The sequence below is a fragment of the Pelobates fuscus genome, chromosome 10 (genome assembly GCF_036172605.1).
Source record: "Pelobates fuscus isolate aPelFus1 chromosome 10, aPelFus1.pri, whole genome shotgun sequence".
NCBI lineage: Eukaryota > Metazoa > Chordata > Amphibia > Anura > Pelobatidae > Pelobates > Pelobates fuscus.
The window spans coordinates 1,347,998-1,361,692 of record NC_086326.1 but is presented as its reverse complement, the minus strand read 5'-3'; the positions used below and the strand labels follow the sequence as shown (position 1 = coordinate 1,361,692).

General features: G+C 42.6%; 1 protein-coding gene across 1 annotated transcript in view; it reads left to right on the top strand.

Moving 5' to 3' along the window:
* Nucleotides 1-13,695, top strand: part of INPP5F (inositol polyphosphate-5-phosphatase F) — a 161,145-nt gene that overhangs the window by 101,359 nt on the left and 46,091 nt on the right. Inside the window, exons 5-7 of the mRNA XM_063434243.1 lie at nt 5,640-5,807; nt 8,571-8,627; nt 11,946-12,144. Of these exons, the coding sequence (XP_063290313.1) occupies nt 5,640-5,807; nt 8,571-8,627; nt 11,946-12,144 (424 nt within the window). The remainder of the gene's footprint in view (nt 1-5,639; nt 5,808-8,570; nt 8,628-11,945; nt 12,145-13,695) is intronic.

Genomic DNA, 13,695 nt, shown 5'->3' with positions numbered 1-13,695 from the left:
GGGAATAATAGGAAATCACTATAGAGAGTGGAACTCTACAGGAAGGCTTGAAACAGGAATAATAGGAAATCACTATAGAGAGTGGACCCCTACAGGAAGGCGTGAAACAGGAATAATAGGAAATCACTATAGAGAGTGGACCCCTACAGGAAGGCCTGAAACAGGAATAATAGGAAATCACTATAGAGAGTGGACCCCTACAGGAAGGCTTGAAACAGGAATAATAGGAAATCACTATAGAGAGTGGACCCCTACAGGAAGGCTTGAAACAGGAATAATAGGAAATCACTATAGAGAGTGGACCTCTACAGGAAGGCTTGAAACAGGAATAATAGGAAATCACTATAGAGAGTGGAACTCTACAGGAAGGCTTGAAACGGGAATAATAGGAAATCACTATAGAGAGTGGACCTCTACAGGAAGGCTTGAAACAGGAATAATAGGAAATCACTATAGAGAGTGGAACTCTACAGGAAGGCTTGAAATGGGAATAATAGGAAATCACTATAGAGAGTGGAACTCTACAGGAAGGCTTGAAACGGGAATAATAGGAAATCACTATAGAGAGTGGACCCCTACAGGAAGGCTTGAAACGGGAATAATAGGAAATCACTATAGAGAGTGGACCCCTACAGGAAGGCTTGAAACGGGAATAATAGGAAATCACTATAGAGAGTGGAACTCTACAGGAAGGCTTGAAACAGGAATAATAGGAAATCACTATAGAGAGTGGACCTCTACAGGAAGGCTTGAAACAGGAATAATAGGAAATCACTATAGAGAGTGGACCCCTACAGGAAGGCTTGAAACAGGAATAATAGGAAATCACTATAGAGAGTGGAACTCTACAGGAAGGCTTGAAACAGGAATAATAGGAAATCACTATAGAGAGTGGACCCCTACAGGAAGGCTTGAAACAGGAATAATAGGAAATCACTATAGAGAGTGGACCCCTACAGGAAGGCTTGAAACGGGAATAATAGGAAATCACTATAGAGAGTGGAACTCTACAGGAAGGCTTGAAACAGGAATAATAGGAAATCACTATAGAGAGTGGACCCCTACAGGAAGGCTTGAAACGGGAATAATAGGAAATCACTATAGAGAGTGGAACTCTACAGGAAGGCTTGAAACAGGAATAATAGGAAATCACTATAGAGAGTGGACCTCTACAGGAAGGCTTGAAACAGGAATAATAGGAAATCACTATAGAGAGTGGACCCCTACAGGAAGGCTTGAAACAGGAATAATAGGAAATCACTATAGAGAGTGGACCCCTACAGGAAGGCCTGAAACGGGAATAATAGGAAATCACTATAGAGAGTGGACCTCTACAGGAAGGCTTGAAACAGGAATAATAGGAAATCACTATAGAGAGTGGACCTCTACAGGAAGGCTTGAAACAGGAATAATAGGAAATCACTATAGAGAGTGGACCCCTACAGGAAGGCTTGAAACAGGAATAATAGGAAATCACTATAGAGAGTGGACCCCTACAGGAAGGCTTGAAACAGGAATAATAGGAAATCACTATAGACAGTGGAACTCTACAGGAAGGCTTGAAACGGGAATAATAGGAAATCACTATAGAGAGTGGACCCCTACAGGAAGGCTTGAAACAGGAATAATAGGAAATCACTATAGAGAGTGGACCCCTACAGGAAGGCTTGAAACAGGAATAATAGGAAATCACTATAGAGAGTGGAACTCTACAGGAAGGCTTGAAACGGGAATAATAGGAAATCACTATAGAGAGTGGAACTCTACAGGAAGGCTTGAAACAAGCCAAAGTCAATACTTTATCCGATGCCTCAATTATAGTGTAGTTGTGAACCTGAACTACAGGTATTGCTGAGTGAGTGCTTCACTGTGTCCCTGCCACATGTAGAGATTCTTCAGTCCACACGAGTAGATAGGAAGGTACATCAGCTCCTCTGGTACCCAAACCCAGGCTGGCATACAAGCCAGTGCCTGTATTTCACCTAGCCCTCCCATTCCAGCAGTAGGACTAAAGCCCTGCAAGACTCCAAGTTTGACAGTTTCCCTAGGTTGTGGAAGGCCGATGGGACCACTCACCATCTTGGCTCTCAGGCTTGAAGAGGAACAGGATGTCAGTACGAAGCAGTTGGCCTCCGTGGTCATGGCTGAGGTGAGTGTGGGTTGCTGCTGGCGGGACTCGATCTGGGTCCAGAATGCTGCACACAGGGCGTCTAAGGCCATCTGGAACTTTATTTCCCAGTGGAGCAGATGTTTGGTCGGTGCGGTGGCCATCTTAGATTCGCCACTAGCCTCTTGTCTGCAAAATGAGTATAAGCTGCTATGCCTTGAAGGTTTAGTAGCGTTCCCTGATGGGAAACCGAGATATCCCTCACCAGTCCAAATGGGTGGGGGAGGGGGAAACCGATCTGCTCAGCCGGCCAGGATGCCAGGAGAGCAGCCGTGGCTCGTCCGCCTGTAGACCGCAAAGTCAGGAGTCGGGAGATCCAGTGAGTAGCTTCATGAGTTTAATGTTGGTGAGTTCGTCAGGATGCCCCGATCATGCAAATGTTTTTTATGCGGTCTGATCTGTAAATTGGTGGCTGTTTAACACTTGAAATCGGTGCTTGGAGCAAGAGCTCTCAAAGCATGAGTCTGCTGTGCTCGAATGTCAGGCACCACCCCCTCCGGAATTATATATTTTGAAATTCCAAATGCACTTTAAATCTTCCATATATATATTTTTTGTTTTGCAGCAAATAAACACTTTTAAACAAGTATACAAACCAAAATAAAGCAAACAAACTTTAATAAGTATGTAATAAACCTCTGTAAACTTATTAAGATTGCATTATTGGGCACACCTTTCAGCTAGGGGAGTTTCTTCAGCATTCCCTCCCCCCCTCCCCCCCAATCTCTGTCTCAGACCAGTCCACTAATCACAAAAACATGGCATCTCCTCTTTGATTAAAACATACAGAAACCTGACATCGGAACCTGTTTTGTATGATCACATGATCAGACTCCCTGTCTTCTTCCCCTGTCAATATGTGCTGGGTGAAGAGATCTTGCAACTGCACATGTGTAATGCACACCCAATGCACTTTCCCAGCATTCCCCCCCCCGGAGTTGACGTGGAAAGTATAAGAAAGAAGAAAACTGTAAATCTAGCACTGAATTGACCAGCTTGGTGGTGAGCTTGCAGAGATATAGCCTGATCCTCCCAGAATCTGCAGATGCAGAAGCAACTTGGAAATCTGTTTGGGATCACTACATGATATTAGGCATCTGACATGGAGTTTGCTATATGTGGCCATTCAGGTTAATGTGCTCAAGGGATGCACAAATGGTACAGTGCAATGTAAAGGGACACTATAGGCTCATTGAAGTGGTCTTGCCCAGGGTAATGCCGAGGTCCTTAATTCTTGCAATTGTAATTATTGCAGTTTTCGGTGAATAATGAATAATTACCTTGCCGGGTTAACTCCACCTGTGGTGGCTGTCTACCAGACGGCAACTAATCAATGCTGGATGTCCTCGCACTATGCTTGAGGACCTCCAGCGTCACACAAAATCCCATGGGAAAGCATTTTAGAATGATACAATGCTTTCCTATGGGGGAAGCCCTAATGTGAGTGCCGTGGACATCGATGCTGAAATCAGATAAGTTATAGAGGGGTATTTAACCCCTTCACCACCACATGGTAGGGGGGCACTACAATGTTGTTTTTCTAGCACTATAGTTTCCCTATAGCACTATAGTTTCCCTTTAAAGAGTGTTATCATCTAGAGCAGTTCTTGTCCCATAACTAATTCCAAACACAAAAAACAGGTTGCGCTGAATTCTTAAATACAATAAAGCAATTATTTGAAAGATCCTGGCTTGGAATCGTCCAGGCTTCAGTTGGTGATGCGTATATGTAATCTGAAAATAACACATAATTGTGCAGATAGTCAAATATTTACAACAAGGATACATGGGATCACGCTCACATTTATTAGAGCTATAGACCAGCTCGGAGTAAAACCGTGTACAGCAGTATTATTCCCACTGCTGGATATGTAGCTCTTAAGGGGTAAGTCTCATAGCATCCAGATGAATACAAAAAAAGTAAAACACACAAAGGAAACCATAGTGCGTACCGAGTAAAACCTAAAACGGGTAAAGATATAAATTGTAATTACTCACATTTAGTAGAGCAGTAACACAACTGAAGAGAAAGCGCTTGGGTGGTATGATCCCCACCAAAGATATGTTGATTAGAGTCTCCTGAAGGCAGTCCTTGCCAGGGATTAGATGTAGAGTAGATAAGAAACGTCAGGAGTTTTAAATGTGTCAGGAACAATAAAACGTATAATGGTCTTGCCCCATAACTGCCCAAGATATTCTGGTAGCCAGCTGGAAGGTGTTAAAATGCAGAGGAGCAGCTATGGTAGAAAGATACACTCACAGGTTGTGGTCCCACAGTGCATCTTGGGTAAAGCCATATGTTAACACCCCATTATAGTTATTTCAATATTTTGTGTCTGTCTGGTTTTCTAGAAATGTCTTCTAGGAAGTTCCTTTTACCTTTCAGTTTGTCTGCTATATGTTGCTTATCGTTTCCATTGTTCTCTTGCTTGTGATTACTTTCTAATTATTTTATGAATGATTATGGTATTATGATGAGTTGCTATATTGTATCCGATTATTAATCATGTGTATGTTCTATTAAGAATGGTTACATTGATGTGAAATGTTTCCTTGAATTTATAAACGCTCTTGGAATTCATCTCTGAGAGACCGCTGCTGTGAACTCCCCTCCCTCCATAGTAGGGGGATAGTTTAGTAATTTAGTTTTGATCAGACCCCTGTGTCATGCAGGCAGTTGTCGGATCTTGTCATATGCATTTTCCTATATGTATTTTTCCAGTTGGACGTTTCAGTGTAGCTGCCATAGAATTAAATGTTTTTGTTTTCTCCCCCCTAATTATAGCTGTTTGATAACGTGTTTAGCGTTCCTCTGTGCTGTCTGCAAGTGTTGCTAGACAAAGGTTAAACTTTTTAATTTCCGTCTTTGGCACATAAAGCAATAATTTAACTTGTGCCGACTCGCTTAACCCCGTAAGAATCAATATTTCCTTCCTTCATTACAATCTGATCCCTAAACAACCTTTGTAAGCTCAGTGAAAGCTTCCATGGGAATGGTGAATTCGGAAGGTTTTGACCTTTATTTTCCCTGATCTGACAAATTCTGGGCAGAAAGTAAAGTTCAGGAGTAAATGCCACAGTACTGATACATCATCCGCTTGGTTTTATCTATGCTGAGTAGAACACGGAGCAGCAACATTTCTTGTCTTTAGATTGCGAATGGTGTTTCTAGTGTGTGTGTGGTTAAGGAGCTTCTACACCATCTATAATGATCAAACCTTTTATTTATGTATATATATATATTTTTTTTTTTTTTTCAGGAAAGTCTACAGCCTCATCCACATTTTGGACCTGATTTTTGTGCCCTGGTCATATTTGTGGCTGTAAGATGAGTTAATTTGTATATGAATCAAAACCGAGTGATTCCGGACATTATTTATTACTCTCCAGTCTTTGTAAATGATAAACATTGCTTATGCGGTTGCCATATGCATTTTCTCTAGGTAAAAGTGTATATATTGCTTTATTTCAGGTTAAAGAAAGTAAAGAAAAGGAGAAGTTGGAGCGTCGGCTGTTAGAAGAGCTGTTCAAAATGTTCATGGACTCCGACTCTTTCTACTACAGCTCGACCTACGACCTCACCAACTCGGTCCAGAGGCAGAGTATGGGGGACAAGGGGAAGATACCACTGTGGCAGAGGGTAAGTTTTCAGTGTGATGGAATAATGATGTGTTATGTAGTGCGACGTGTGACAAGCACATTGCGACAGAGAATCAAAAAAGATGAACGTTAGCGTCCAAATTCTTTCCACGCTCTGAATGTTTTTTTTTTTTTGTCAATGGTCTTTGATTTAGGGTTATTTTTTTAGGTTTGTGCTATACGTTACAAAGTCATTTAGTTCTTATACCTTCTGGATATACATCTTCATAACCTTTACATACGGCATTTAATGCAAATATATCATGACCCTCAGCCGGCCTTTCTAGATGATCTCATCTATCGGGCTTTAGGCTAGGTCCTACAAGAGGAGCCTAAGGTTTAGCTTCATAGGAAATATACTGAAGATCTGCAGTGCTTGGATTAGCCATCACTGGATCTTTTTAGCTCCTGTGTGGAGTGTGGTTTAGTATCAGACTACGTGGCAATTTCTGCAGATCTCAGTGGGAAATCCCACACATGATATGCAGATATAATCATCGTGTTTCCTTGAGATAAAATTTGAAAATCCAAACATGTATTTGGAAGATTACAAGTTTTACTCAGTGTACACCCTGCTGCAAGTATGCCTGCCTGGATAAATCTGTCCAGGGTCCATACCTCTGTGGTGGGTGTGAGCGAGTGGCTTTTCTGGAAGCTCAGATTGGAGATCTGGAGAGGCAAATTATAACACTGAGGGAGATTGGTAATCTTGAGAGGAGTCTGCTGCTCACTGAGCAGAGTTTAGTGGGTGCCGGTAGTGGATTGGGAGGAGATGAGACAGTTGGAGAACAGGCACATAGCTGGGTAACAGTGGGGCGAGGAAGCAGAGGGGGAGGGAAGAGGAAAGGTTTAGCTAGTCCTGATCTAGTGCAGCCTAACAGATTTGCCTGTTTGAGTGAAGATGTTGGGAGCATCAGCTCAGGAGTAGCTGTACTGCAGGAAGCTGTTCCTTCTAACAGCCGTGGGAACAGCCCCTCTAGTACGGGTGGGGTTGAGAGGGTAAGGAAGTCTAGACAGGTTGTGGTGGTAGGGGACTCTATTATTAAGAGAGTAGATAGGGTAATATGCCACTCTGATTGTCTCAACCGGACAGTTTGCTGTCTCCCGGGTGCTCTGGTCCGGCATGTTGCCGACAGAGTGGAGGGATTATTGGGAGGGGCTGGGGATGACCCAGCTGTCATGGTCCATATTGGTACCAATGACAAAGTCAGAGGAAAACGGAAGGTCCTGAAGAGGGAGTTCAGGGATCTAGGAAGTAAGCTAAAGAAAAGGACCTCCAAGATAATATTTTCAGAAATATTACCTGTGCCGCGCGCTACAGCAGAAAGGCAGCGGGAGATTAGAGAGAACAGAGGAGCTATGTAATATTGATAACTCACAAAAAGTACAAGTGACTGATGGTGATATTAAATGTATGCTCACTAATGCAAGGAGCCGATATAACAAAATGGGGGAACTAGAGGCAACAGCATACACTAAACAATACGATATAATAGGCATAACAGAAACATGGTGGGATGAGACACATGACTGGGCAGTTAACTTAAATGGGTACACGTTATTTAGGAAGGATAGGAAAAACAAGAAGGGTGGTGGGGTATGTTTGTATGTCACCCATGAGTTAAAGTCAAATCTTAAGCAAATTGAATGCGATGAGGAAAATGTGGAAGCTTTATGGGTAGATATCTGCTTGGGGCAAACAAAGAGAAATACGTTATTGGTTGGGATATGTTATAAACCACCAAATGTAAATATTAATGAGGAAGAACTGCTGTTAGAGCAAATTGGTGAAGCTGCAAATCGGGGGAACACATTAATTATTGGAGATTTTAATTACCCGGACATAAATTGGGACAGAGGGACTAGTACTTCAGCTAGGGGAATCAGGTTTTTGAATGTGTTAAATGACACCTTTATGTCACAACTGGTACAAGCACCAACTAGAAAGGATGCTTGTCTGGATCTCGTTATAACAAATAATGGTAATCTTTTAACCAACATTCAAGTAGGGGAGCATTTGGGAAATAGTGATCACAATATGGTAACTGCACCATTGGGTCTTCTTGTTTTTTTCTTGCATATAAGCGGGGCGGTTGGACCACTAGGGACATTGAGGTCTCTACACCCCAAAACAGGCACCTTATAAAGATACTTACTTCTAAGTGAGACCTCAATATTATCGGACTTTACCTTCAGTTACTCCATCAGAACTTTAGTCCCATCATATCAGTGAGACCAACTATGTTATATTGCCCTACCTATTCCGACGAACGATTGTACCTTTTAACTATTGGTGCAGCCCTTTCCCTGTATTTCTTTGTGTAAGCTATTCTAGTGATTGCCTGTTCTGATAGGGCTGGATTACCTACCATTAGTTACTTCCAGATACTTGGGGTCAAGCTGCTGTATTGCGTGCAATACCTGTGCGGTATCGTTCATATTAACAAACTCAGCCTTCATCACTCTGTGAGAACCATCATGTTGTGCTATAGTGAAAATTGATTTATCCTGTGTTTTGTCCTACTCAGAGCCACATTGTTGCCAGGTTCCCAGGAAATCTAATTGTGATGTTGGAATACCTCACTAAAGTCTTGACTTAATTAGTTTCAAATGATTTATGTATAAAAATTCCCATATACTTTAAAGGTGACTTCTATAAATTATTCATTTGGAAAGATGACCTTTTGGATTGTGATTATTTGAAAATCTTATTCAAAAATATTAAATTAGGGTCTCTGTTTGTGTCCCCTCCCTCCCCCCACAGGTGGACGACCGATTCTTTTGGAACAAGCACATGATGGAGGATCTCATTAAACTTGAGGTGAGCTTAGTGTCTGTCGGGGTAAATGTCTGAAATAAGAATTCTGAGATAAGGTTAGTTTACTGCTCTGTGATGAAAATACACCCCTGGTGCCTGTGGGAAAATCCCTCATCATTCATTCGTGTGTTTTCCCCTTTTTTATTATGGTGTTTCCCCTTTTCACGTATTATGGTGTTTCCCCCGTTGGGGAGCGTTCATACGAACGGAACCCTTTCGTCTCCCGAACTTGTGGGGTTCTGGAGGGTGGTGGGGACACTTTTGGGGCACTGGCCAGACTGGCGGTCTTTCTGCGCATGGGGGACAAAGAGACTAGGTCCCTTTTCCCGCACCCGGGCTCCCAGGCACGGAGGATCCTGGGATAAAGACCCCTGTCGCTGGGTGTGGGAGACACCATTTGTATGTGGGGCGGGATTTCTGTACCTGGGAGACAAATAGACTAAGTACCCTTTCCTGCGTGCGTGCTCACAGTTACACAGGATCCTGGGTAGAAACCCCTGGTTGGTTGGGTGGAAGACCCCTTTCACGGGGTTATGCATAATGAATGCAGTGTGTGTTTGTGTAGTGTGTATAGTGAATGCAGAGTGTGTGTGTGTTTATAGTGAATGCAGAGTGTGTGTGTGTGTTTATAGTGAATGCAGAGTGTGTGTGTGTATAGTGAATGCAGAGTGTGTGTGTGTATAGTGAATGCAGAGTGTGTGTGTGTATAGTGAATGCAGAGTGTGTGTGTGTGTGTGTGTATAGTGAATGCAGAGTGTGTGTGTGTGTGTATAGTGAATGCAGAGTGTGTGTGTGTGTGTATAGTGAATGCAGAGTGTGTGTGTGTGTGTATAGTGGATGCAGTGTGTGTGTGTGTGTGTGTGTATAGTGAATGCAGAGTGTGTGTGTGTGTATAGTGAATGCAGAGTGTGTGTGTGTGTGTATAGTGAATGCAGAGTGTGTGTGTGTGTGTATAGTGAATGCAGAGTGTGTGTGTGTGTATAGTGAATGCAGAGTGTGTGTGCAGAGTGTGTGTGTATAGTGAATGCAGAGTGTGTGTGTATAGTGAATGCAGAGTGTGTGTGTATAGTGAATGCAGAGTGTGTGTGTATAGTGAATGCAGAGTGTGTGTGTGTATAGTGAATGCAGAGTGTGTGTGTGTATAGTGAATGCAGAGTGTGTGTGTGTATAGTGAATGCAGAGTGTGTGTGTGTATAGTGAATGCAGAGTGTGTGTGTGTGTAGTGAATGCAGAGTGTGTGTGTGTGTAGTGAATGCAGAGTGTGTGTGTGTGTAGTGGATGCAGAGTGTGTGTGTGTGTGTAGTGGATGCAGAGTGTGTGTGTGTGTGTAGTGGATGCAGAGTGTGTGTGTGTGTAGTGGATGCAGAGTGTGTGTGTGTGTGTGTGTAGTGGATGCAGAGTGTGTGTGTGTGTGTGTGTGTGTAGTGGATGCAGAGTGTGTGTGTGTGTGTGTGTAGTGGATGCAGAGTGTGTGTGTGTGTAGTGTGGGTATAGTGAATGCGTAGTGTGTGGGTATATATAATGAATGCAGAGTGTGTGTGTGTTTGTAGAGTGTGTGTGTATTTCTGTAGGTATGTAATTTGTGTTTAAATTGGGGGGGGGGGGCCATTTAAAAAAAAAAAATTTTTAAATTTTTAAAAATTTTTACATTTGTTTTTTGTTTTTTTTTAGTCCTCCCTCCCTGGTTCTTACTTGGCCAGGGAGGGGGGATATGGCATATCCTGGTGGCATGGACTGTGCAGTGGGGGCCCGCAGCAAGCTCTTACTTACCTTCCCAGCTTGGTAACCCGTGGCAATGCTCTGACGGCCGCGAGACTCACAAGATTTACACAGAAGAGCTGAAGGGAGCTGCTGGGAAGGTAAGTAAGAGCTATCTGCCGGCCCTTCCAGGACCACCGGGCTTGTAATGGGCCCAGCGGTCCTGGTATGTATTATCGGCAATATCGGTATCTCTATCCGATACTGATATTGCCGAAAAATACCTAATATCGGCCAGGCTGACCATATCGGCCAGACCGATAATCGGTCGATCCCTAGTTTGAGGATGTGTTTGCTGAAACAGCGGGATTTACTAGTATGCTGCACTTGGGTTCTTGGGAAATGTACGACTCAACGCCCGAACTGCGAGCTATAATCACTAAGTACCTAGCAGTTCGGGAGGAACCATACGAACGTGCATACGAAATACCAGCGTTCGTTACACACTCCATATATACAACCCTGTAAAATTCCACCACTTAATTATGTTGAATCTCTCTTCCAATCACAGCGTGATAAGACGTTGTGTAAAAAGCCTTGACAATCAGCCCTAGACAGGTTTACTGTGCAGTGGAAAGTCATGATATCAAAATATAACATTTTATACCAAAATGTACTTCCCATTTTCTGCTGTAAAGCGGTGTACATAGCATCTCTGAATGCTTTGTGTATTCAATGCTCCCAGAGTGCCATTCAGCAAAATACAAATATCCACATGTAGTATACATTTTAAAAAATCTGCTTTATGTAAATTCTGAAAATCCATTTACTCAAGTCAGTGGAATGTTACTTATGCTTTATCTCCATGAATTTAAGGATCACTATAGGGTCAGGAACACAAACATGTAATCCTGACCCTATAGTGTTAACACCACCATCTTGCCCCTCATGCCTCCATAAATATAGCACAATCTTACTGTATTCAAGCCTGAAGCTGTAACTCTGCATGCTGTTAGACTCAGAAAAACAAGCAGTCTGCCGACATCATCAGAAGTGGTGACATAATCCAATCACAATGCTTCCCTGTAGGATTGGCTGAGACTGACAAAGAGGCAGATCAGGGGCAGAGCCAGCATGATTCAAACACAGCCCTGGCCAATCAGCATCTCCTTATAGAGATGAATTGAATCAATGAATCTCTATGAGGAAAGTTCAGTGTCTGCATGCAGAGGGAGGAGATACTGAATGTTTGGATGCGTTTTAGGCAGCCATGACCCAGGAAGGATCTCTAACAGCCATCTGAGGAGTGGCCAGTGAAGTTATCACTAGGCTGTAATGTAAACTCTGCAATTTCTCTGAAAAGACAGTGTTTACAGCAAAAAGCCTAAAGGTAAGGATTCTACTCACCAGAACAAATTCAATAAGCTGTAGTTGTTCTGGTGACTAGAGTGTACCTTTAAATTGTGATACAAATGTTAATAGTGAGACAAAGACTTGTACAAAAAGTCCATTATTGGCTCTTAATTTCTGAAGAATTTGACAGAAGAGGTACACGTGTCTGATCCATATTACAGTTACTTCCTGCTCAGAACCTTGATTTTCCTTCATGACTCGTTTCTGCAGGATCCGCTCCGGAGTTTCTGGATCCTGCCAATCATTCAGGGGTTTGTGCAGATTGAAGAACTGATGGTGAATTATAATGAGTCCTCCGATGATGAGAAGAGCAGTCCAGAGACGCCCCTTCAGGAGCCAACATGTGTTGATGATGTTCACCCTCGGTTCTTGGTGGCTGTCATATCGCGAAGGAGCAGGCATCGAGCTGGTAGGTCTGCAGCAATAACCAGCAGCTGGCACTTAAAGGGACACTTTCAGCATAAGAAACAACAACTTTCGCTTAATGAAGGTGTTTTGGTGTATAGCTCATACCCTGCAGCCTCACTGCTCAATTCTCTGCCATTTCCTCTGCTAATCCTAACACACTTACTGCTCTGCATCCGCAGCCCCTCCCGCGGCAATGTGAAGTGTTTATTTACTTACCCGAATCCCGCGGCGATGTCCCTCGGTGCTGGGTTGCACACCACTTCCTACTGATGAGGGGGACATAATACGTACGCGCGGCGAGCATAGGGAGCGCATTAGGCCTCAATGCTTTCTTATGGGGTTTTCCATGACACTGGATGCACAGAGTTAATGTTCATATTTGTTTGTTTCTTTTTTTGCGTTTTTCACACAGAAACTTCCCTTTCACTGCTATCATTGTTATTCTACGTTTCACTACACTAAAACACTCATATTTATGTTCAGTGAAGTCTTACAAGTACAACTGTATCCCTTATGGACAGGTTTTATGGGGTTTTGTGGAGTTACAGGGTCAAATATAGAGCATGCATATTAACTAATCTGGACTTTCTCAGGTAGGTCCCTATATAATCAATAGAATCACATAATTATGTAAAAATAATTCATAATATACACTTAGAATTAAATGATAAATATATTATCTTTACATAATTAAGTGATTTTATTCGTTATATGTTGGGGGATCTGCCAAACTGTCAGTTAAACCATCCTGATTCAAATCGGCAGAATTGGGAGCAGCGGGACTGCCTGGGTTGTCAGGCACTATCCCGAATATTCTAAGCATTTAGTCTGGAAGGAGGGCCCGAGTGTTGGGGCATGCTGTGCCGCCCTTATGGTGCTAAAGCCCATCTTTTGTAGGAGGGCATAGCACGTCCTAACGCTAAAAGGCTTAGTTGCCTTCTAGAGCTTGCAGGAGCCTAGTTTATGGGATTAAAGCTGAACTCAGAGAGTAGGAGATAAAAACGTCTGAAGTGAAAACTCTTTGCTGATTGAAAATGAAACTATATATATATTTATATCATTTATTTTTTACATTTTTTATTATGTATGTTGTGTGAGTCACAGCAGAAACAAAGGTGATTTAACTTCTAAATGGAGAGATATATAAATAAATAAGTGATTTAAAGGAACACTATAGGGTCAGGAACACAACCATGTATTCCTGACCCTATAGTGCTTAACCCACCATTTAGGTGGCTTGCCCCCTTAAAAGCAAATCAAACTAACCTTATTTCTGTGTGTGTGTGCAGCATTCTCTGTATGTATTCAGCAGTCTGTGGGTGTGTACTCAGCAGTCAGGGTGTGTGTGTGTGTGTGTATATATATATATATATATATGTATATATAATATATCTCTCTGTATGTATTCAGCAGTCTGTGGGTGTGTACTCAGCAGTCAGGGGGTGTGTGTGTGTGTGTGTGTGTGTATATATATATATATATATCTCTCTGTATGTATTCAGCAGTCTGTGTGGGTGCACACAGCAGTCTCTGCGTGTACTCCGCAGTCTGT